Raw genomic sequence first — 26748 nt, 5'->3', positions numbered from 1 at the left:
CTGAGCCCACCTTGAACTCGAAAGAGAGGTTCATTTATGCTGACTGATCAGAAAACAGTGTGGGCTGGCTTCCATCCTCAGGGTGCACTCTGGGGAGTTTGCAATCTGGAGTAAAGTCATCATTTTCAGGTCTAAATACCACACAGACATTGGACAACTTTAGGAAACGAACATTGACCTTCAGTTGGATTGCTCACCAGCTTAAGGCATTAATTCAGTGAAGCTAAAATTTGGATAAATATTTCAAGGCTCTTGGCTGGGAAGGAGTCTGCCTTGCTCAATTAGAAAGTTGGAGACACCTGGTGCATTTTGGGGGCGACACATTTTTACAACTTGCAAATTAGAAAGGGGGGCGGGGAAAGAGGGAGAGTGAAATCATCGGCCATCTTCTCAAAGCAATACACAACTCCAACAGTTCCGACATAGAGGAGTCCATAGAGGGGTTGAGTCCGAGGGGCTGCCTCATCCCCTCTCTCCTCTCTCCATCCCCAGCCGCGCATTCACAAGGAGGAAACAGAACCGACTGCCTTGGAGGTCTCAAAGAGGGTCAAGGATATATTTTTCGTAAGTGAATAACAATTTCTTATTCCAATGGGGGGGATGTTCTGGGATAGGCAATGTGGGGTCATGGAAAGGCATCTGGGTCTTGGAGGGGGGAAAGTAGGAGAGAGAGAGAGAGCCCCAATTCCTTGCCACCTGGCAGTGTGAGCTTGGAAATGTTATTTTACTTTTTTCCAAGCCTGTTTCAGATCCTGTAAACACTTAAGGTACATAAAGTGCCTGGGAATAATATGGCCTCAATAAATGTTTTCTAAATTTCTGAATTTCTAATGGTTATGGATCCTTACGTTTGTCCAACACATGACAGTGCATACAATATTTCTGTGTTCACTCTCTTTTTCGAATCTGGCAAGATGCATATGATGTAAGTGGGGTAAGGATTGTTACCTGTCTGATAGAGGGAAGTGAGGCTCAGGGAGGTAAGGAGGCTATACCTGCAGGAACAAGGGCTCCAGGTCCACCATTCCTTCAGACATTCTACACAACGTCTCATTTTCAAGTGTAAAGGTTTTTAAAGGATAAAATGCTATAGGATCAATGCATCAGATCTGTGCCTTGCAACTAAGTGCCACTTGTATGAGGGCTCACACACTGGTCTTGGAATGACTTGGGTTGGGATTATCTAATATTTTTGTAAAAGAACAATAGGACCTCAGGTTAGTGAGGAATAACACTTGGTATTTGGAATAACATGGGCCAGAGTTGAGAAGGTCAATTATAGACTCAGGCGAGTGAGCGAATATATACTTAGTCCACCCCCATTGGGTACCTGGCCTCTCATTGGAGCTATTAAATGCTTAACAGGAGTGGACTTGTGGTGTGAATGTTCTTTGGCTTTCCATAGGTCTTAGAACCCTTGACTCATGGTGCTGAGTGGGGCTGTTATAGGTCAGATAGTCCAGTCGCCATCTAGCAAAGCCACTCCTGTCCACTGAGTGGCTATCCACCCTCCAGTGACCAAAAAAACTTCTTACAAGCTCTATGTGTCATTTCTAGTTCTGTGCCCTGCCCAGTACTGATGATGATCATCTGCGCCATGATCGTTTCTGACTGCATGGCGCTCTAGGGAAACCCAGAGATGCTCATTGCAAATGCAGCTTATGCAGGCAAGTAGGCATGCTCCTGAAAGTTACATGAAAACAAAATTTCCGTAGAGCAAATCCTGGTTTTTGCATCCAAGGCTGTTGCCTAATTTATCACTTTTTAAAACATAGGATTAGATTTGCTTAAGCAGCAATTTTTTTAAAACCTAGGGTCCGTAATTCTTGGATGAAATATAGGAAGCTCTATGGATTTTTCTGAAACTACACAAAATTGCATGTTTGCATTTATACACAGTTTTCTAGGAAGAGAGTTCATAGCTGCCCTTGGATTCTCAAAGGGGTCTATCCCCCAAAAGGTTAAGAACTGTTGGCCTAGAGGAAGGTGGAACTGTGATCGTGTTCATGAACGTCATAGTTTGCAGCCCCAACCTCAGGTTTCTAGGACGGTAGCTTTGGTTTGTTGTCTTCCCTCCCGCTGCCTCAGAAGGATGGGTAGGATGGGTACCCATGGGGCATGCTGCCAAGTTTCAATCATCCCCTGCCCTATTTGCAGATTGGCGGCCACACTAAGAGTTTGAGTGGGGATTGTTGGCTGTACGGCTTGAACTTTGGAGGCAAACAGCTCAGTGATTTGGGGCATGTCGCTTCATCTCTCTGAGCCAGTTTCCTCATCTAATAGGTGGGGAAAATCGCCAAGGTTGTTGTGAGGATTCTAAGCATGGTGATGGCTGTAACGTGCTTGACACATAGTAAGTGCTTGATAAATAAAAACGTCAACAGTATCTCTACCAGGTGGACAAGTCCTTAAGAAGACCTAAAGCAAGGCACCTGGGTGGCTCAGTCGGTTGAGCATCTGCCTTTGCTCAGATCATGCTCCCGGAGTCCTGGGATGGAGCCCCACATCAGGCTCCCTGCCATACATGCTTCTACCTCTGCCCTCTGTCCCCACTCACGTGCTCTCTCTCTGTCAAATAAATAAATAAAATACTTTTTAAAAAAAATACCTAAAGCTCTTTTCTGGCTGCATGGACAGCTCCTTCTGGGGGCCACATTGCTGCCCAGAGCCATACTCAGTGGCCCATTTGTGGGCATAGGAACAAAAACAATTGCACCTTTGCCGTTTGGCCAAACACTGGCTTTGGTCTTTTTAATGCTCATTCTTTGCTAAACACTGTTGAGGGTCCCTGAAACCATGTTTGGTTATTGAACCCAGAAATTCTAGGTAGGGGTTCAGGCTGTGTCTATAGGAGGCCAGAACAACCGGTGGGGTTAAATCAGCTCCAGACCCTCAGTCTGTGCTTTGTCTGGGCAGCAATAATATTGTCTAAAGGGCTTTTTCAACCCTGCTCCTATCTGTCTCAGAACAACCAGTGGAGGTCAGCAGGGCAGGTGTCAGAAAAGCCACTTATTGGTGGCAATCACGTAAGCAAGTCTGGGGGTTTTGAGTACTTGGTGAAGATGTGATGTTTTGCAAAAAGGAAAAGAAGCAAAATGAGAGTGTTAGCAAGAAATGTTAGTACTGAGTATCAGTTTTTGAGTTTTGGGTTTATTGGGAACAAATGAACATAGCGCAGAGCTAGGCACATGGCTTCTAGAGTCAGATCAGGCTATGGCCAGTTCCACAGGAGGGGAACTCATGAAACAGTCTAACATGTCACTGGATGGTTTGGTATGGTCAAGGGCTGTAAGGCCTCAGAGGAGAGAAAATGTAAGTCAGAAAGCTTCTGAAAGGCAGGCCTTGGGTTTAGGGAACCAGAGGAAAGAAAGAAAGGGTCGTAGGCAGATGAGCAAGAGCAGAGAGGCTGGACGGAGTGTGTGCCAGGGGCTAGAGGCACTTACACAGTAGCTAACCAGGGGGATGTTCAGGAAAGTAGCAGGAATTTTGGTTGGCATGGACCTGATATGGTAGGCAGTGAGGAGCAGCTCATAGTGGCAACAGAAGGGAATTAAAGGGGATGAAGTCAGAGAGTCCAGCTGGGAGCCACAAATAAAAATCCAGGCTTAAATGGGCAGAATGGTCTGGCCTAGCATGAGGCCATGGGAACAGCGAGTGGGAGCTTGCTGGTCTCTGGAGCCTCTGCCTAGAGTATCACCAAGAGTCTTCTCTCTGCAAGGAGCAAATTGATTTTGTGTCTTTATTTTTGTTTCTTTTCATTTTCATTCCAGTATGGTTAGCATAAAGTGTACTATGAGTTTCAGGTATACAATATGGTGATGCAACACTTCCATACATTATTTGGTACTCCTTGTGATAAGTGTTCTCTTCACCCCCTTGACCTATTTCCGCCCCCCCTACACTCTGGCGACCACCATTTCTTCTCTAGAGTTAAGAGTCTGTTTTGTGCTCTCTCTCTCTTTTTCCCTTTCCTTGTCTTTTTTTTGTTGTTGTTGTTTCTTAAAATCCACATATGCTATTTGTCTTTCACTGACTGACTTATTTCACTTAACATAATACTCTCTAACTCTACTCATGTTGTTACAAATGGCAAGACTTCATTCTTTTTGATGGCTGAGTAGTATTCCATTATGTATATATACCACCTCTTCTTTATCCATTCTTTGGCTGATGGACACTTTGGCTGCTTCCATATCTTGGCTGTTGTAAATAAAGCTGCCATAAACATTGGGATACATGTATCCCTCTGAATTAGTGTTTTCATATTCTTTGGGTAAACACCCTGCAGTGCTATAGCTGGGCCATAGGGTAGTTCTATAACTTTCTGAGGAACCTCCATACTGTCTTCCACAGTGGCCACACCAGTGTTGTCTAGCATAAGGAATGTCTCTCTCATACAGGACCAATCAGGCAAAATAACTTGCAAAGGAGAAAAACCAAGAGGTGATTCTCCATGTTACAGAATAGTTCTTTACCAAAGGATGCACAGAAGGCTCTTTGACTTGAAAACTCCCTTAAGTTTAGAATGCCTTCAGATTAGAACAGTAGTTTTTTTTGAATTTAGAAAGAATGGTCAAAAATTATATGGAAAAATTTTGTTTAAATAGCTAAAAGGGGGTGGTGAGGAAACCAGTCACATGTCTCCAGTTGTCTTTCTTATGATCCATGGCACTGTATAAAACTTACAACTTCTGAAAATAATACTAAGCTGCAGTAATTTTAAAAATAATTTATAGGGGCGCCTGGGTGGCTCAGTCTGTTAAGCATATGACTTCTGCTCAGGTCATGATCCCAGGGTGCTGGAATAGAGCCCCTCATAGGGCTCCCTGCTCAGCAGGGAGGCTGCTTCTCTCTCTCTCTCTCTCCCTCTGCCTTCTCTCTCTCTCTCTCTCTCTCTCTCAGATAAATACATAAAATCTTTTCAAGAATAATAATAATTTACATATGAGATTTAGTGAGCAGTAATAATAATAGTCAACATGTATCAAGGTCTTGCATGTTACTAAACAATTTAAAGACAGTACCCTGTTTAATATTCACAATAGTCTCTTGAGATATATTTTGCTATTTTCCCCCATTTCACAGATAAGGAAAATGATGCTTTCAGAGGAGTTAACTAAAGCATACAATATCCCCCCAAAAAAACAAGAAAGAAAGAAAGTCCCCTAAGTTATGTGCAGGTGAGCACCCTGCCTCCCAGGCAGGCTTTGGGGGTGCAGCGTGATAAAACACCTCCATGGTCCTCCTCCTCAGCCTCTGCCTGGAGTTCTACTTGATGTAGCAGATCTTGGGAAGCTTTTCAGGTGGAAAAAACACCTCTCTCAGCCTGCACAGATTGGTCATGGACCTGGTCCAGCAGTGAACTGATTTTGTTGACATTTCAGCAGGAAAGGTACAGAGAGAGAGGGTGCGGTGGGCGGGGTGGGGGGGGACGGGACTCAGGATTCAGTTCCCTGGGTTGTCCTGATAATTTATTTCCTCCATTTGAACATTTTCCTTTAGGAAAGAAAACCCAATGACGTGAAGTAGTTCTTTGCTCTGGTTCAGGATGCCCCATGCAGGGTGATGAATGTGGAGATGCCTCTGAGCGATCACGTTAGCTAGGACTCTGAAGCACTACTTCTACCTGCTATGTGTCTGAGTGGCCCAAGCCTGGTTCAATCCCCTTATACCCTAGACTGGGCCCCCTCATCTATGGGGGATGGCCATGCACTTGATGGAGGTCACCGACAGAGGCTGGATTCAGCACTGGCTCAGCTGAGGGAAGGTTGCATACATTCGCGCTTGCTAGAAGAGGATCTTGTTTTCACATTTAAGGGAATATAAAAATGACTTTGTTGTGTTCAAATTGCCTTGCTGGATGAATAGAGCCCTGTGGCTTCGGGGCTTAGAAAGGATTGGGCAGAGATGACATATTTCCTTATGTACGTTTCCATATGGCTGTATTTCCATCCAGGTGCTAAGTCCGTAGCTTTTATCTCAGGAGTCCTGTGAAGTTGTTTGGGGTCCCCAGGCTAAAACTAAGATCCTGATATCATTGAAACTCTTTTGGACAAAAGCTAAGGGTAGGGAAATCCTGGTTAGTTGCCGTAAGCAGTTTGTAACGTATAGGAGATGAAACCTTTGGTTATTGTTTAGGACAAACTACAGTTAACTCTTGAACAACCTGTTCACCCCCTATACAGTCAAAAATTGGTGTATAACTTTTGACTCCCCCAAAATTTAACTACTAAGAGCCTGCTATTGACCAGAAGCCTTACCGATGACAAAAAGTCTATCAACAGACATTTTGTACACTGTATGTATTATATACTGTATTCTTATAACAAGGTATGCTCAGAGAAAAGAAGATGTTATTAAGAAAATCATAAGGAAAATACAGTTCCTGGACTGTACTGTATTTATCGAAAAAAAATCTGGGGATCCCTGGGTGGCGCAGCGGTTTAGCACCTGCCTTTGGCCCAGGGCGCGATCCTGGAGACCCGGGATCGAATCCCACGTCGGGCTCCCGGTGCATGGAGCCTGCTTCTCCCTCTGCCTGTGTCTCTGCCTCTCTCTCTCTCTCTGTGACTATCATAAATAAATAAAAATTTAAAAAAAATCTGCCCGTAAGTGGACCTGTGCAGTTCAAACCCATGCTGTTCAAGGCTCAGCTGTATTCCCATTTTAATGATGACAGCAGCTCCTATATATTGAGAACTTCCTATGTGCTTAGAACCATGCTAACCTCCTTATGTACATAATCTCACATAAGCTTCACAAATCCCCAAAATCAAGGTGCTGGTGTTATCCTCCAGGTAACGGAAGAGGAAAGTGATAGAGAGGTTAAGAGATTTGACCAAGGCCAGGTGGCTAGCAAGTGGAGAGCTGGGATTTAAACCCATCATGTTCATGACCATGAAAACCTTTCCCCCAGGAAACTGCTCAAAATTCATCTCCCTGCAAATTTCAAGCAAAGACTCTAATGAAACTAAAATGTAGTTCAAGAAGCAAAAGTAGGGGCACATGGGTGGCTCAGGAGGTTAAGTGTCTGCTTTCAGCTCAGGTCATGATCTTGGGGGTCCTGGGATTGATCCCGGCGTTGCATTGGGCTCCCTGCTCAGTGGGGAGCCTGTTTCTCCCTCCGCCTCTGCCCCTCTCATGCTCTCCTTCACTTTCTCTCAAATGATAAAATCTTTAAGAAGCGAAAGTGGCTTTGTGAGGAGGACGATTTATAAACTTGTGTATGTGGGAGGCGGGAATCATGTCTGCAGGTTAGTTTGCTAGGGGAGCAATTATATCTCAAATGGGGAGAGAACAAGGAAGCTAAGGGGATGACGTGGAGTCTGACAGCCAGTGCCTTCAGTGGAGCTCGAGCCCCGAGGGGGAGAGGGCCAAGGCCAGAGGCTTGTAGGCCTGGGAATCTGTAGCACCAGGGAGAATACTTCTGAGCCTGGCTGTTGCAGAGCTGGGCAGGGGGACACTCAGCTCTTCGTGCTGACCTTCGCTGCTCTTGTGATTGGTGTCTTTTGTTCATATTTTTCTGCTATTGTTGGCATCTAAGAAGGTTTTTGATTTTGTGTGTTCACTGTGTCTCTAACAACCATACTGAAATCTTGTTAATTCTTTTTTTTTTTAAAGATTTCATTCACTTATCCATGAGAAACACACACACACACACACAGAGAGAGAGAGAGAGAGAGAGAGAGAGAGAGAGGCAGAGACACAGGCAGAGGGAGAAGCAGGCTCCATGCAGGGAGCCTGATGCGGGACTCGATCCAGGCCCCGGGATCACACCCTCGGCCGAAGACAGACACCCAACCACTGAGCCACCCAGGCATCCCAAATCTTGTTAATTCTGATATAAAATTAGAATTCACTCACATCTCTTGGGTTGTGTAGGTATGCAAACATATCATTAATGTGTATACACACACACACACATATCTTCTCCATTTTACAAATTAAAGAAACTGAGGTTCAGAGAGGGTTAGTAACTCCCCCTAGGTCACACAGCTAGTAAGTGACAGTGCACAGGTTAAACAATAGACCAGCCTTGAACCCTGAATTACTATACAATAATCTCTCTCTTATACCTATATTATTTTGTAAGGCAAGATGATGCTATACATATTCTTTGTAATCTCCTTCTTTCACTTAACAATACATTGCAACAACTTACCTATATGCCTAAATATTATTCAATAGCATTTTAATGGATGCATAAATACCTTTATCATAAGGGTAATAATTAACGTTTATTGAGTGCTTACAATGTGTCAGGCACCTGAACATGGACTATTTCATGTCAATAGTGTTTACATGACTCCAGAATTACTGGTAGTTGTGATCACATCGGTTCAAAAGCTCCAGCCTGCTACTCTCCTACTTGGTGGCACCTTCACCTGTCACCCCTAACCAGCTCTGGGGCTGTGGGATCTGCATGGATTGCTATGTCATGTAATGCAAGACATCCACATCAATAAGACATGGGAAAAAAGCAAGTAGCAGACATCTAGGCTGGGCAGAGGGCAGGCAAGGGTTGAAAGAGCAACCGTTGATGTTGGCAGGGCTCCCTGGGAGGGGGGAACCTAACATTACTAGTATAAATAAGGGACCGAGAGAAACTATTCTTCTCTAGATTCTTGGAAGATTTGAGCTGATACTACAACCCAAGGAAAGCTGTGTCAGAGAAGAGATTTTAGGGGCTGTGGGAGCAGGTACCATGGGTGGGTTGGAGGGAGAAGGTGTCATGAAGACATCAACATCCATATCTTGCCCAAGATGATCCTTTCCACTGATGCACAGTGACTGCTTAATGCATCCCAGCTGCTCTTTACTGAATTATGCCCGCCACCCCCCCAATTCCCATGTAGAAGCCCCAATCCTTCAGTGTGATGGTCCTTGGAGATGGGGCCTTTGTGAGGTAATTAGGTTGAGATGAGGTCATGTGGATGGGGCCCTCATGATGAGATTAGTGCCCTCATGAGAAGAGATGCCAGAGACCTTGCTCTCCTTCTCTCCCCACTGGCTTTATGCTTCAGCTAATTCCCTATATTCTGAAAATATGAGAGAAAAATGGTTTGTGCTCCTCAGATGGCTCTCAGGATAGCGTTAGAAAAATATATTTTATTCATTCTTTTAAAGAACTCCACAAATAATTATTGAGTGCCTATTAAGCACCAGGAACACTTCTTGACAGTGACCAAGGCAGAAACTATGCTTTACTTTCAGATAGCAGGAGAAACCTGGGTACAATTCAGTGGCATGAACTCACTCAGTGACATGCAGCCCTCACCACTGTCTAGTTCCAGAACATTTTCATCACCTCTAAAGGAATTCTTCTACACATTAAATAGTCACTCTTCATTCTTCATTACCCCCAGCTGGATGTATCACTAATTTATTTCTGTCTCTGTGGATTTGCATATTCTGGAGATTTCATACAGCTGGAATTGTATAATATGTGTCCTTTGTGTATGGCTTCTCTCACTTAACACTGTGTTTTCAAGGTTCATCCTGTTGTAGCATGGGTTACTACTTTGTCCCTTTATGGATGAACTGTATTCCATGGTATGGATAGACCACACTTTGCTTATCTATTCATCAGTTGATGACATTGGGTTGTTTCCACCTTTTGGCTATTGTGAATGGTGCTGCTGTGAACATTGATGGACAAGTTTCTTTTTTTAAGATTTTATTATTTATTTATTTGAGGGAGAATGAGAGAGTGTGCATAGAGGGAGATGGAGAGGGAGAAGCAGACTCCTCACTGTGCAGGGAGCCCTACATGGGGCTCAGTCCCAGGGATAATGACCTGAACTGAAGGCAGACTTTTAACCAATGGAGCCACCCAGGCACCTCTGATAGACAACTTTTTGTTTGGACACAGAACTCAGTTCCCTGGGATATATACCTAGGAGTAGAGTCGTGGGTCATATGACATTCTTTGGGGAATCAGAGAATGGCACCACTTTTATTACTGAAGAGAAAAACCCAAGAACCAAAATAATCAGTTGAAGCTATATTTTTAAGCATTATAGGTAGTCTGACCGGATTAGCGATAAAATGGATCCTCCATTTTAGAATCAAAGTGAGTTGTTATTCAGTGCACACCCATCTCTACAGTTAGAAAAACTATGCAAACACCATTTTCTGCTGGCCCACTGAAGCATGAGCACAAACCTCTCCTTGGGACTGAAGCAGGACTGTTTGTCATAGCCCCCAGTAATCACTGAGACTGGCGATCCCCTCATCCATTTGTGAATACCTTGAGGATAAAGGCTTATCTGAGTCATCTGTGTTATCCCAGCACGTGGCACAGTCAACATTTGTTGGTGGAAGGAAGATAGGAATGCCCCCAGCCCCTTGGGGGAGGTGATCTGGGCCACAGTCTCTTTCTTCCCATGTCTCTGCAGCGTATCAAGGCACACCAAACCCTCACACCAGCCTCCTTCCCATCAGCCCCCACTTGGGGTGGTACCGCCACTGTCAGTGAGCAAGCCAGCGTTATAGCACTTTTCACATAAACAAATTGGCAAATCTCAGAAACTGATGTTTGTCAGACCCAGGTATTCTGGTTGTTGTTTTGAACAATCTGATCATCCTTTCCTTGGACAGTCTCCTAGGGTCTGGTCATTTGCCTTTCTCCACTGTAAAATAGGAATCCTGTTACTGGTTTCCAATCACCTCACAGTCTGGTGGGGAGTCTCAAAGCAGATCTGGAAGCTGGATGTCTGACCATCTCTGGGCTTGTGTAGTTCTCCCCAAGTGGGCAGTGACTGGGCATGATCCCCTGGGGAGCCTGTCACTGCTGTTGACATGGAGAATACTGGTGTGGGAACAAATGCTGTCTTTGTCACAAGCTCGGCTATGGGGGGCCTCTCCTTCCCTGAGCTGGCAGCTGAGGCTAAGCACTTGAGATCCCTGGGCCAGCTGTTGTGAAGTAAATGCCAGGCAGTAGGTAAGGCAGGATTCAGAGCTGGGCAGGCGGCCAGGCTAGAGCGGGAGCACAGATGGGGGGTGGGGGCACAAAAGTTGGCAAACAAGTATTTGCCAAGGGGGGAGTTAAAAATACAATTTTGCTTCTTGAGTAGACAAAGCACCAACAGGGGGGGCTGCCTAAAAATGCCTGTTTTCACTCACTATCAGCTAAAGAAGATTCTTATACCAGGAAGGCACTGTGAGCAGTGCTTCCCCGAGGAGGCTTCCCCGGGAGCCCAGAGAGATAGCCACACCCTTTGAAGTTTGCTGGGAGCTCACAAAGGACAGTGTTGTTTGCACCAAGGAAGAATGATAGCCCCACATAATGGTATCCTTATTCTCTAAACGTCAGACCTTATGTGATGAGGGGCGAGTGAGCCTGCAGGCCCAGGCCAAGGGGGAGGGGGCGAGTTCGGCAAATCACACAGGCCTTCAGCTTGCTTGCGAGTCAGCATGGAAGGTCTTCCTAGGAAGATGGTGCAGTCTAAGTCAGGGGTCTGTTTCAACTCTCTTCCCAGGGGGACAGTAAAACCATACCAAGATACTTGTTCATTTGGTGATGGCTGATAAAAATTTCCAAGTGGACGTTATCTTCCATAGCACTTGATAGATTTCAGCTAAACATGGCATGAGCTTAAAGCTCATAGAGATAAAAGACAGATGAGAAAAAAAAAGGTTCAACCCATTGTTTTTATTGATTGATTGATTGATTGATTTTTTAAAACATTTAATTTATTTATTCATGAGAGAAACACACAGAGAGAGGCAGAGACATTAGCAGAGGGAGAAGCAGGCTCCCTGGGAGGAGACGGATGTGGGACTCAATCCCAGGAACCTAGGGTCACAACTTGAGCCAAAGGCAGACTCAACCACTGAGCCACCCAGGCATCCCTAAACCCATTGTTTTAAAATCAGAATGAGAATGGTTGTGTTTCCCAGGGCTGAGATTCCTGTCACACAAAAGGGAAAGTCAGTAGGCTGGCAGTCGCTGTCAAAGGCAGCTTGTCCACCAGTTATTAGGAAATGGAGTCCCAAAATTGGGCTTTAATATAGCCATGACCAACTTTGGGATGTCTATGGCATTGCACCATGCGTGCGTATGTTGGGACCACTTCCAAAATTCTGACTCATTTCCTAGCCGATGAAACCATGTCAGGCATATGAGTTTCATTGCTGGTGTCATCCCAGGGAATTTTTGTCAGCCCTGGTTCCTGGGAATGATTCCATTAGACCTGGGAATAGCTGTGTGCTGCCATGGTAAAAGCCATGCAGAGCCCGAAGCTCCAGCCCTAGCTCTGTCGCCAATTAACTGTCATTCCAAGTGAGTCTTTTAACCAGTCTGTGTCTTGATTTCTTTAGTGGTTAGAAAGAGACTGTTTAATGAGACAGTTTCGTCCCTTCTGGCTGTAAACATAAAAATGTCTGTCTTTCCGTGTTGGATTTGACAAAGGATCATTGTGGATATGTAAAGTATCTACTTTGATAAATTTTTTTAGGTCTATAAGGGGTCTCAAAGTTCAGCTAGTCCAACAACCCCGTTGTGGTACAGATGTAGAAACTGAGAGCCAGAGAGGAGAAGGGAGTTGCTCAATTAGTGCAGTACCAGGGTTTAGAGATCAGGTTTCTCGATCCCCAGTCCAGTGCATTTTCCACTACATTTATTTTTAAATCAGAGCAATACATGAGCATGGTTCAAAAATACCAAATAATACAGGAGAGCTTGGAACAAAAAACAACAGTTCTCAGCCCCACCCCTAGTCCCACTCCTCAGAGGCAACCATTTTGAACAGATTCTATTTTCAATTCATCTGGTGGTTACTCTGATATCACTAAATAATATGCCTCTACTCCTGTTTATCCATTTGGGACCTTATCTATTGACTTTGTGCTATTAAAAAATGAGCTTACTTAACATTAACCCAATCTCCCCTCTTTCCTCCACCTCCCCAAGTTCCATAGTGTTATCTTTATGAGATTTTTTTCATTTACTTTTTAAAATAGCATACAGGGGTGCCTGGGTGGCTCAGGTGGTTAAGCATCCGACTCTTGGTTTTGCTCAGGTCATGATCTCAGAGTCAAGAGATCAAGCCTCCAGGTCAGGCTGCATGCTCAGCAGGGAGTCTGCTCGAGATTCTCCCTCTGTCCCTCCGCCCCCCAATAAATGAATAAATCTTAAAAAAATAAAATATATACAGTAAAGTTTACTGGTTTTGGTATACAGTTCTACAAATTAAGAGAAATATAAAGTCATGTAACTACCACCACAATCAAGGTATAGAACAGTTTATTACCTACCTAAATTTTCTCATGCTGCCTTTTATAATCAATCCGTCTCTCTATCCTCAACCCCAGATAACCACTCGTCTGTTTTATGTTGTTGTATTTTGCTTTTTCCATAATGTTATAGAAATGGAACAATAGAATATGTGATCTTTTGAGACTGCATCTTTCACTCAGGATAATTATTTTGAGATTCATGTATCAGCAGTTCATTCTTTTGTAGTAATGAGTAGTATTCCATTGCATAAATGTACCATAATTTATGCCTTCACCGGTTGAAGGACATGTAGGTTTTTTTTTTCCAGTTTAATGGTATTATTTTTAGTGATTACATTGGTTACCTTTTAAATTGTAATCATATTCTTAAACCTCTATTGCTTGAGCCATCATCTACTATTTATTAAGTAGATCTTCTTCAGCATAGTAAATGCTTTTTTTTTTAATTTTTATTTATTTATGATAGTTACAGAGAGAGAGAGAGGCAGAGACACAGGCAGAGGGAGAAGCGGGCTCCATGCACCGGGAGCCCGACGTGGGATTCGATCCCGGGTCTCCAGGATCGTGCCCTGGGCCAAAGGCAGGCGCCAAACCGCTGCGCCACCCAGGGATCCCCATAGTAAATGCTTTTGATTGGATTTTAAACATGATACTTTCATTCATAGTCTCAGTTTTATTTTATTTTTTTAAGATTTTATTTATTCATTCATGAGAGACACAGAGAGAGAGGCAGGCAGAGATATAGGCAGAGGGAGAAGCAGGCTCCATACAGGGAGCCCGATGTGGGACTCGATCCTGGGACTGCGGGATCACGCCCTGAGCCAAAGGCAGATGCTTAACTGCTGAGCCACCCAGGCGTCCCCGTAGTCTCAGTTTTAAATCAATTTCATTTGAGGATATAACTTTTCATGGGGGTGGGAAGGGTTGTTTAAATGCTACCTAGCAGCCTTATTCAGGGCTACTGTTATTCTAGATGATTCCTGTAGCATAGAGGGCCTTCTCTAGTACTAGACATATTTGTTGCTGGGAAGATATACATGTACTTTCTTTTCTGACCGTTGCTAACTAAGGCAGTAATTTTTGGGAAAAAGACTTTTCTTCATGTGGATTTCAGCTTTTGTCTGTCATGCTTTTTCTGTTCCAGCTGCCTTCACCAGCGAGCACAAAGCCACGTTTCAAAGGAGACTGACAAATTATCCCCAGCTGCCAGAAGGAGGTTAGCTTTCTGTATGTTCTGTGTCCCCCTTCTCTGATAACCAACAGGTTAACTTTCTAAAAAGAACTAACAAAAGCAGAAATTGTCTTTTGGCTCAAATGGGTTTTTTACTCTTTTAAAAGATGTGGATTTGTAATATTCCTCTCCATTCATACCCAAATTTATGCCAAGAAATATAGCATAAATGATCATAACTGAACCTTTGTTATTTGCAAGATTCATATTGATACATTTTAAAAGTGTTTACCAAAGCTAAATTATTTTTGAAATTTGCTAGCATGGTATCTTTCCTCAAACAGTAGCCATTTAAGGATGGAATTATATCAGCCTTGGCCATAGAGATGTATATGTTATATTACACTTGTGTTTTTAACCAATTTTGTATGTACGTTATCTATCTAGCACTTAAAATACATGGCAGGAGTGAATCTGATGCCTGAACAGTACCCTACACATAGTAGGTGGTCAGTAAATGCCTTTTGAATTAAAATGGTACAAAACAGTGTCAGGTATACATAATGGTGAAGTATTTGGGCAGGCATTCTCAAACACTACTGGGAATGAAGCAGGCATTCTCAAACACTACTGGGAATGCAAATTGGTACAACTCTCCCACGGGGCACTTAGACAACATGTGCTGAAGCCTTAACAATGTTCTTCTTCTTTCACCCAGTAATTCTCTTCCTAAGGACTTATCCTAAAAAAAATAATAGAGATGCCTGAAAAAATGTAAAATGAGGAAACTGATTGTAACATGTTTTAATATAGAGAAAAAGTGGAAACGACTTACAAGTTGTCCTTACTATGAAATCTTAACACAGTAACATTTATACTATGAAATGCTATGTAGTTATTTAAAATCATGTTTAAAGGTTTTTAGTAACATGAGGAAATTCTCAAAACCTAAATTAAGTTGGAGAAGGGAGGATACACAAATGAATGTACAGATGATCCCGTGTGTGTGTGTGTGTGTGTAGAAAAGACAAGACTGGAAGGAAGGAAATACATAGAAATATTAATACTTGGGGTGCCTGGGTGGCTCAGGTGGTTAAGCGACCAACTCTTCATTTCAGTTCATACCACCATGATCTCAGAGTCATGTTGGGCTCCATGCTGGATGTGGAGCCTGCTTAAAATTCTCTCTCCTTCTCCCCCTCCCCACACCCCATCCCCGTTCATGCTCTCTTGTCTAGGTTGTAGGATTATAAGTGATGTTCATTTTCTAGTTTCTGCAATTTCTAAATTCCTTACAATGAACTTATATTACTTTATAATCTGAAAATATATTTTTCATTTGAAAGAAATAAATACTATTTCTGATAGATGGAGGTCTTACATTCATAAAATCCTAGTAATAAGATATGGAACCATTTCTCAAACCAAAGTCAACTCTTCAGATACCACATGGAAAGTCACAGCACTGTTTAGTTTCAGAAAGACAAAATGAAGCCTAGAAGTCTTGTGTTTAAGCCTTCTGAGCCCCAGTTTGATATTGAAGGGCAAATATTGTTCATCCTCCTCTAGGCCTAGTTAGGTTTCATCCTTCTCTTCTCATCCCCACCCATTTTTAAACTGTACAGATCTGTGGAACAAATGTTGAGTAAACTGGAAATAAATAAAACCCACTGGCCTTAAGATACCACAAAGCCCTCCCTTCCTGTGTACTAATGGCTACCCGCCCATTGTACTCCCCAGAGTGGAGGGCTGGAGTCAGCCAAAATGGAGGCTTTGCTGAATCAAGCATGAACACTGCAAATGCTCAAAAGAGTGAAAAACTTATATCTGTAAAGATCGAGACACAACATGTACAACATTTTCTCTCCCCTACATTCTTATCTTCATATAATATAAACTGGTAAGCTCTGCTGAGAAAAAAAAAACAACAACTATGAAGTAAAAAAAAATCATAGAAGGCAATACAGTAAGGAGGACTGTTGAAAGAAATCTCAGAATCCTAGAACCTTAGAGCCAGAAGGAAAACATTCCAACAAGTATAGGGCTCCTTCCAAATACCAGATACTATGCCAGGTGCTGATCAAATGTTATGTCATAAGAACCATCTAGCGGGGTGCCTGGGTGGCGTAGTTCGTTAAGTATCTGACTCTTGGTTTCGGCTCAGGTCATGATCTGGGGGTCCTGAGACTGAGCCCCATGTTGAGCCCACACTCAGCATGGAGTCTGCTTGGGTTTCTCTCTCCCTCTCCCTCTGTTCCTTTGCCCCATATTTGTGCACACTCTTTCTCTGAAATAAATAACTACATCTTTTTAAAAACCATCTATCAAGGCACTCCATTTTACCGATGAGGAAGTCAAAGCTCAGGGAGGGGTTGTGAATCCCCTTAAATTGCAGTTTGTTGGCTGCAAAGCTGGAGCTAGGTCCTACATCTCCTGGAGACTCAGAGGAAAAGATGGATTTTTTTCCTAGTATAATCTTCCCCTCAGCTCCAGAGAGTCCAAATATTTGCTGTGCAGTTGTGCCTGGATGTTTTGTTAACAGCTCAAGATAATCATTAGGTCCCAAATCAAACTCATATCCTTCCCCTTGTCTCCCAGTCACTGAGCATCTGAACTAAAGTCTAACTGGCTCTTTCACCTCCACCCCGTAAACAAGTCCTGTCAATTTTTCCTTCAAAAAATACTACTCAACCTATAAGACAACCCAACCTTTACCTCCATATGAAATCTCTTCTTGATACTTCAGTCCATGCTGCTGCCCTTCATTTGGGGGTGATTAGCATGTGGCCAGCAGAATTCCTTCGTGTGACAAACATGTACTGAGAGTCTACTATATGCCAGGTTCTGAAGATGAAGAATTCATTTGTTTTATCTCCCCAACCAGACATTAAGAACTCTGGGAGTCTAGGGGATGAATTTTTCCATAGCCTTTTAAACACCTATTGCAGCTCTGGGCACATATTTGAAGATTTGTTTGTTCAAGATCAGAACAGATTTAAGGAATCTGTCACCAGCTCAGCAGCTGGAAAACTCTTGGGATGCGCTACTATATGGTTCTTCCTCAACATCTCACAAGCTACATGGATATGATCCACTCACTCAATAAAGACAGCATATTAAAATGTAGCTTTTAAATACCATACCTTAACAAATAAGTGATGAGATTGAACTAATATGAGATGTCAGATCTTAAAAGTCACTGGGGACTTCTGCCTCCAAGAAGGTGGAATAGATATATTGTTCCCCATTCCTCTCAGTAAGTACAACTAGGAATCCTGGACATTATATATAAAACAAATATAAGACCAATAAAGATAGAAGAAGGCAGACTGGCTAAGGACCTCAGTAACCAAAGAATGACATGGTAGTAAGTTTTCTGAATTTTCTTTTTGCCTCACATATCCCAGACTGGCTGCTAGAGAAGCCGGCTATTCATAAAACACCCAACGGGAGCAGACAAAAATAAAGGCCTTCTCTCCCTGGCCAAAGGACCAGGAAATGGGCAACATAGCAAGATAGAAAACTATTACTGCTCTACACCACAGGAAAAACTGTGACCCCCCCCCACCTCACCTCTGCCAGAAAAGGCCAAATGGGGAGCCTGACCTTCTACTCCAATCTAGCAGTAACCAGGCAGTATCCCCTCCTTTCCACTCCCAGAGCAGCATCAGAAAAAAAGCCAGCTAAAACAGAGGGTTTGAATAAGATCCAGAGTTTTCATTACATGATACCCAAAATGTACAATATTCATTTGGAAATCATTTATCAAACTGAGAATCAGGAAAGTCTCAAACTGACTGAAAAAACACTATCAATAGATACAAAACAAAGATGACAGGGATGTTGGAATTATCTAACAACGATTTTGAAGCAGCTGTCATAAAAATGCTTCAATCAGCAACTACAAACATGTTTGAAACTAATAAAAAGAAAAAATCTCAGCAAAGAAATATTAAGTCTCAGCAAACAAGAATATATAGAGGACAACAAAATGGAAATTTTAGAACTGAAAAACTCAGTGGACAGGCACAAAAGAACAGAGGAGACAAATGAAAAAATCAGAAAATTTGAAGATATAACAACAGAAATTACACAGAGAAAAAACAGACTGGAAAACAAATGAACAGAGCTTCAGGAACCTGTTGGACTTGAACAAAAGATATAGCACTCCTATCAATGGAGTTCTGAGAGAGGAGAAAGAGAATGAGGCTGAAAAGCATTTGAAGAAATAATGGCTGAAAATTTCCAAACTGGGAAAAGATATAAACCTACAAATTTAAAAAATTGAGAGAACCCCAAACAGGATGAATCCAATGCACATACAGCCATATCATAGTCAAACTTCTGAAAACTAAAGACAAAGAAAAGAATCTTGAAAGCAGACAGAGGAAAAAAGATATTACTTATAGGAAAATAATGTTTCACATAAGGAATTGACACATTTTTCAAGAACTAATCCTGCCAACCCAGAATCCTATACCATGTGAAAATATCCTTAAGGAACTAAAGGGAAATGAAGATATTCTCAGATGAAAATCTGTCACCATCATACCTACCCTAAACAAGCAGCTAAATGTTGTACTTTAAACAGAAAAGAAATGATTCAAAAAAATCTTGGAACATCGGGAAGAAATAACACAATAAAAATATGAATAGGTTAAATAGACTTCCCTTCCCCTCTTGAGTCTTCAAAATTATGCTTGGTGGTTGAAGCAAAAATTATACCACTGTCTGATATAGTTTTAAATGTATGTAAAGGAAGTATTTACGACTATATTATAAACTGGGGAGGGCAAAGGGACATAAATGGAGTTAAGGTTTCCACACTTCCCTGAACTGATAAAATAATACCACCATTAGACTGTGACAAGCTCTGTATATACAATGTAATACATCAAGGAACTACTTAAATCTATACCAAGACATATACTCAAAGCCCTAACAGATAAATCCAGATGATATTCCAAAAAATATTCAAGTAACCCATAGGAATGCAGGAAAAAGAAAACAGAGAAGTGAAAAACAGAGAACAAAAAATAAAACGGCAAACATAGACCCTAATATATCAATATTAACATTAAATGTAAATCATCTAAATACACCAATTAGAAGACAGAGATTAATATTAACATTAAATGTAAATCATCTAAATACACCAATTAGAAGACAAGAGAAACACCATCCAACAATATGTACTCTAAAAGAAACTCACTTCAAATATAATAATATAGGGAGATTGAGAGTAAAAGAATGGAAACATATATCATGCAGACATTAATCAAAAGAAAGCACGAGTGTCTTTATTAATATCAGATAGGCTTCATCATTGCCTATGATGGAGAAGGACATTATGATATGTGATTATGACATAATGATAAAATGGTCAGTCCATGAAAAAGATGGAGCAATCCTAAATGTGTATGTGCCACACAACAGAGCTGTTTTTGAAGCAAAATACATGAAGCAAAAACTAATAGAACTGAAAGGAGAAATAGATAAATCCACAGTTGTAGTCAGAGATTTCAACACCTGTCTCTCCACAATTGATAGAACAGTTAGAAAATCAACAAAGATATAAAAGAACTAAACAGCACCATCAACCAACAGAAGCTAATCAACAGTTTATAGAGCCTATCACCCCAAACCCGCAAAATACAATTCTTGTCAAGTACCCATGGAACTTGATAGACTGCATCCTGAGCTACAAAACAAATTTCAACATATTTAGAAGAATTAAAACCATGTACAGTGTGTCCTCTCATTATGGAATCAAATTAGGAATCAATAGCAGAATGATAACAGGAAAATATGCAAACACTTGGAAACTAAACAAGATACTTCTAAATAATCCATAGGTAAAAGGGGAAGTCTCAAGAGAAATAAAAAATACATTGAACTAAATTTAAAATAAAATACAACATTTCAAAATGTGTGGGACACAGCAAAAACCATTTAACAACACCAAATACATATGTTAAAAAAGAGGAAAGGTCTCAAATCAGTAATCCAAGTTCCCACCTCTAGAAAAAGAAGAGCAAAATAAACACAAAGGAAAGAGAAGGGGGTGCTTGACTGGCTCAGTCAGTAGAGCATGCAACTCTGGATTCTCAGAGTTGCAAGTTTGAGCCCCACGTTGGGTGTTAGGGATTACTTAAAAATAAAATCTTAAAAAAAAGGAAACAGAAGGGAGGAAGTCATAAAGAGCAGAAATCAATGACATTGGGCAGCCCAGTGGCTCAGCGGTTTAGTGCCGACTTCAGCCCAGGGCCTGATCCTGGAGACCCGGGATCAAGTCCCATGTCGGGATCCCTGCATGGAGCCTGCTTCTCCCTCTGCCTGTGTCTCTGTGCATCTCTCTCTGTGTCTCTCATGAATAAATAAATAAATAAAATCTTAAAAAAAAGAAATCAATGACGTTGAAAAGAGGAAACAAGAAAGAAAATAATGAAACAAAAAGTCATCCCTTTGTAAAAATCAGTAAAATTGACAGATTTCTTGCAAGATTGACAAAGATAAAAGAGAGAAGAAACATATTACCAATATCAAGCCAAAACAGAAGATATTACTACAGACCCTGCAGACATCAAAAGGATAATAAGGGAATACTATGAACAATTCTACACAGATAAATTTAACAGCTTCGATAAAATGGACCCATTCCCTGAAAAACACAAGCTACCACAACTCACCAAAAATAAATATTGTTAGTAGCCCTATAACTATTAAGGTAATTTTTAAAAAGATTTTATTTATTTATTCATGAGAGACAGAGAGAAAGAGGCAGAGACATGGGCAGAGGGAGAAGCAAGCTCTTGGCAGGGAGCCCAATGCGGGACTCAATCCCGGGACTCCAGGATCACGCCCTGGGCTGAAGGCAAACCCTAAACCACTGAGCCACCCAGGCACCCACTATTAAGGTAATTAAATCCATGATTTTCAAACTTTCCAAAAAGAAATCTCTAGGCTTCATTAAAGAATTCTACCAAACATGTGAAGAAAAAGTAATGCCAATTATATATAATCTCTTCCAGAAAATAGAAATAGTGGGAACATTTCCCATTCATTTCATGAAGCCAGTATTACTCTGATACCAAAACCAAAGATAGTACAAGAAAACTACAGACCAATATCCCTCATAAATATAGATGCAAAAAATCCTTAACAAAATGTGAACAAATAGAATATATTCAGCAATATAAAGGAATTTTACATTATGACCAAGTGGAATTTATTCCAAGTATGCAAATCTGGTTCAATATTCAAAAGTTAATCCGTGTAAAACAATATTGAAAGAAAAAAATGGCTAAAGGGAAAAAATGACATGTTCACATTAATTGATGCAGAAGAGGCACTTGACAAAATTTAACATCCAGTCCTGATACAAATCTCTCAGCAAATGAGGAATAGAGGGGAACTTCCTCAACTTGATAAAGGGTGTCTACAAAAATACCTACAGCTAACATTATGTTTAATGATAAAAAACTGAATACTTTCACCCTAAGATCAGGAGGAAGGCAAGGATGCCCACTTTCACCACTCTTACTCTCAACATAATGCTGAGTTCTAGCCAGTACAGTACGGTCAGAAACGAAAATAGAAGGCATACAGATTAGCAGGGAAGGAATGAGACTTCTCCTATTTGGTGATAACATGATGATCTACATAGATAATTCAAAGGAATCTATTTTTTTAAAACTTCTAGAATAAGTGAGTTCAGCAAGGCCACAGGATGAAAGATAAACATTCAAAAATCTATTGTATTTTTATACACAAACAATGAATACATGGACATCAGAATCAAAAATACGACACCATTTATAATTGCCAAAAACGACTCGAATGTATAGCTAACAAAATATGCCTAAGACTTATATACTGAAAACCACAAAATTCTAATGAAAGAAATTAAAAGGAGATCTAAAAAAATGGAGAGGCATAACACTTCCATGGATTTGAAGACTCAGCATAGTAAAAATACCAGTCTCCCCAAATTGATAGACAGGTTTAACATAATTCCTACTCAAAATCTCAGCAAGAGTTTTGTAGGATTTTATCTAAAATTTATACAGTAATTCAAAAGGAACTAGAATAGCTAAAATGTAAAAAAAATAATAATAATAAAGTGGGAGGAATCAGTTGGCCGTATAGTCTGTGTGGTATTGACAGAGAAATAGACACATAGAGCAATAGAACAGAATAGAATCCAGAAACAGACCTACATACATATGCCCAAATGATTTTTTTTTAAAGTACAAATGCAGTTCAGTGAAGGAAAGATAACCTTTCCAGCAAAAGATACTGGAGACTTTAGATATCCACAGGCTAAAAGACAAAGAAAAAAAACAACCTTGTATTAGTCAGGGTTCTCTAGAGATACAGAAGAGAGAGAGAGAGAAGAGAAAGAGAGATTTATTTTAAGAAACTGGTTCATGTGATTGTGGAAACTTCAGGCAGGATAGGCCAGAGGCTGGAGACCCAGGGAAGAGCTGACGTTGAAGCTCAAATCCAAAAGCAGTCTGCTGGAGAATTCCCTTTTCCTAGGGAGAGGTCAGTTTTTTTCTTAAGGCCTTGACCTGATTGGATGAGGTCTACCTATATTAAGGAGGGTAATCTGCCTTATTAAAAGTCTACTGAATTAAATGTTAATCTTTTCTTTAAAAAAAAAAAAACCTTCACAGCAACATCCAGGTGTTTTACCAAATATCTGGAGACCATACCCTAGCCAAGTGGATAATTAACTACCACACACCTCGTCCTAAGTCTCATACCTTATACAAAAATTAACTCAAACTGAGTCATGGATGACTTCAATGTAAAAGTATAAAACTTCAAAAAATAAACAGGAAATCTTCAGGACCTACAGCTAGGCAAAAAGTTTTAGACTTGATACCGAAAGCAAAATAGATAAAAGGAAAATCAAGAAATCAGACCTGATCAAAATTGCAAACTTTTGCTCTGTGAAAACCCTGTTTAGAGGATTAGAAGACAAGCTACAAAGTGGGCAAAAATATTTGCAAGCCACACATCTGACCAATGACTCATATCTCAAATATACGGAGAACTTTTAAAAACTTTAAAAACAGGGATCCCTGGGTGGCTCAGCAGTTACGCATCTGCCTCCAGCCCGTGGTGTGATCCTGGAGTCCCAGGATCAAGTCCCACATCAGGCTCCCTGCATGGAGCCTGCTTCTCCCTCTGCCTATGTCTTTGCCTCTCTCTCTGTGTGTCTCTCATGGATAAATAAATAAAATCTTAAAAAAAAACTTTAAAAACACACAGTCCAGTCAATTAAAAAAAACACAATCCATTCAGAAAATGGGTGAAGGACATGAAGAGACATTTCAGCAAAGAGGAAATGCAGATGGTAAATACCATCATTTAAGCATTAGGGAAATGCAAATTTAGGCCACAACGAGGTGTTACTACACACCCATTAGAACAACTAAGACAAAAAGTTGTGACAATACCAAATGCTGGCGAGAATGTAGAGAAACCAGATCTCTCAGACACTGCTGGTGGGAATGTGAAATGCTGCAGCCACTGTGGAAAAGAGCTTGGCAAGTTTCTTATAAAACTAAACATTCAATTACCATAGGACCCAGCAATCACACTCCTGGGCATTTATCCCAGAGAAATGAAAACTTATGTCCACACAAAATCTTGTACATGAATGTTTATAGCAGCTTTATTTGTAATAGCCCAAAACTGGAAACAACCAAAATGTCCCTCAATAGGTGAGTAGTTAAACAAACTGTGGTATGATGAAAAGCAATGGACACCAAGTTGGGTGGATCTGAAGGATATTATCCTGAGTGGCAAAATGGTCTGCACGAAGGTCTCCACCCCTCACTCCCCACCCTCTCACCCCCACCCCACTAATCACAAACATTCTAGATTCAGTTCCCTATGATTGAAAAGACAAATTGGCCAAAAGAAGCACCCCAGGTGATTTCAGTTTTGTGGCAGTGAGTGAGGAGTGGCAATCTCTAAGGCAATGTTTCTTATATATATTGTTATCGTCCCACATCTACAAGACACACACACACACACACACACACACATCCAAGATGTCAGGATTTTCATACTATGGGATTCTGCTTCTATTGACTCATTTTCAAACATGAAAGATAGATGGGGTGCCTGGCTGGCTTAGTCAGAAAAGCATGTGACACTCAATCTCAGGGTTGTGAGTTCAAGCCCTATGTTGGGTGTAGAGATTACTGAAAGTAAATAAGTAAATAAACAATCAAACTTAAAAAAAAGATGTAAGAGACCCACCTAAGTCACTCTCAGGTGAGGGGAGGAAATGGTGGCTGGTAGCAGCACAGGGGAAAAGAGTAGCAGGGAAGCTGGGAAGGTAAAACCATCAGAGTAGTAGGGACAGGACTGTCCTGCCCTGTGCTCCAGCTCTGTAGTTTGGTCTCAGCCTGTCCACTAACACATGCTCAAGATCTTCCCCATCTGCAGCCCCAGTTCTGAGTCTTCAAACTGATTTGGAAATGTCTTCTCTCTGGAGAGGCCTTGCCAGACCCCAAGACTAGGTTAGCTCCCTGTGTTGTACATTCTCATTACACTTGAACCTAACCTTGGTATTATTTATCACAATCGTAATGACATATTTTGAGATTAAGTATTCAATGTTAAATAATGGTGGGTGGGTATTTCTACTGAATGTATCTCTGATCTGGGGCTATAAACTCTACCAGTATAGGGACCCTGTCGTAATTCACTTTTGTATATTCTGGCACCTAAAACAGTGCTGGTCTGAAGAAGGTGCCCAGTACCTATTTGTTGGATGGATCAATGAATGCAGGGCAGGGGAATAGGGTGGATAATAAGCATAATTACTTACAATCGCATAAAGGAATGTAAACTTTGATTTGTATTTATTTTCTGTCTTACAAAATTGGAAAGACATGAATTCTCCCACTCATCACATCAGATAAGACTGAGTAGACAGGAAGGTGCTCTGGAGTAAAAAGCATGGTTCAACTACACAGGGCTGATCTGAAGAATGCAATGACCTCCCAGCCTTTGAGCTTTGGAGGCCCACTGTACCTTCTCTGAGGCATGGAATCCAAGCCCCAAATGTGCTACATGTGGGAATGTGGCCATCAGCACCCATGTGGCTATCATCAGGAGTTCCTTTCCACCCACCAGGGCTCCCTCTGAATCCCCCCATAGAGCTCAGGGGTCAGGGGGAGCATTGGCCAGGTCACAGTCCCCGCCCAGACTAATTAGAAGGACTGGTAGCTATCAAAAGTGGTTTCCATTACCTATATTTATTTCCCCTGAGGGAAGAACGAGTTGTGAGAGCAGAAAAGATTTGAGAGGAGACTCTCCTTTAGACTTTGACTTTTCTCCTTAGACTTAGGGCCCAAATGCTGTCCGTCACACTTATGCAGCTTTTCCATGACCTGTCATTCACACCAGAGCCCTCCCCATCGGCCAGTAAGGAAACATAGGCTCTTCTAGCGGCAGGGATGGGGGGGGCAGGGATGGGGACGTGCAGAGGTTACACGTCAGTACATTTTAGGGACAAGTCCAACCTGTTTAGCCTTTAACATTAGAAGCTTGCCTTTTCTTCTCAATATCCCGTGATTCAGCCCCAGGCCACCTAGGCTCCCCCCATGCCCTAGTCCTTTGGGAGAAGCAAGGTCCTTGCTGGCTGAGCTCCACATTCAATCCCTAAGTCAGAGTGAGCTCTGTCCTCCTCCCCACCTCCCATGTCCACCCACAGCCACCTGACACCAGAGCTATTGCTCAACTCTGGCCTGCAGGGCTTGAATTAGTTTCTCTCCCCGGCCCCCAAAGAAGTCAACTTCTGCCCAAGCTGCTCTTCTGCTTTCTGCTGTTCTTGACTGAATTCATCCCAAGTTTCTCCTCACTTCCTGTAGCCTGAGCTTTCTCTGTCCTTGAGTACGCCTGGGGTGGGAGGCCCTTCCCTCACCAACCAGATGACAGTGGAGCTACGCAAAATTGCTAGAGCTGGGAGGGGCTCATTGAATCCCACTCTGGGACGATCTGTGCAAGGGGGTTTGATGCCCCTGCCCTAGGTGCATACTTTTCATGCGTGAACCTCGTTCAGAGTGCCCTGGAAAAAAAAAATACAAGCATGGAGCTTATATTTTTGATACATGAGGCTTTTCCAGGCCCAACAGCATTTTTTTTTTTTTTGGCCAGGGAAAAACTGTATCAGTTCTTAAAAACAAGAAATATGTTGGCAATTGCTTGATTCTGCCTGAAACTTGCCTTTTTTCATAGCTTGGAGGAAGTGCCTGGGCCCCCTGTTCATGAAATCATCCAGGAGCACTGAGGCCTTGATCCCATCAGGGTCC

The 26748-nt window shown here is 41.8% G+C and overlaps 1 protein-coding gene across 2 annotated transcripts in view; it reads left to right on the top strand.

Annotated features, from left to right (window-relative positions):
- PABIR2 (PABIR family member 2) overlaps positions 1 to 26748 on the top strand; it is a 215449-nt gene that overhangs the window by 170716 nt on the left and 17985 nt on the right. The window contains exons 11-12 of one of the 2 annotated variants that reach the window (XM_025431181.3): positions 493 to 564; positions 14384 to 14455. In XM_025431181.3, the coding sequence (XP_025286966.1) occupies positions 493 to 564; positions 14384 to 14455 (144 nt within the window). The remainder of the gene's footprint in view (positions 1 to 492; positions 565 to 14383; positions 14456 to 26748) is intronic. The other variant, XM_049107792.1, reaches the window with a different exon arrangement.

This window comes from Canis lupus, chromosome X, assembly GCF_003254725.2.
Source record: "Canis lupus dingo isolate Sandy chromosome X, ASM325472v2, whole genome shotgun sequence".
In the NCBI taxonomy this organism is placed as follows: domain Eukaryota; kingdom Metazoa; phylum Chordata; class Mammalia; order Carnivora; family Canidae; genus Canis; species Canis lupus.
Note: the sequence above shows the minus strand (reverse complement) of the source record. Positions and strands in the feature narration are given on the sequence as shown.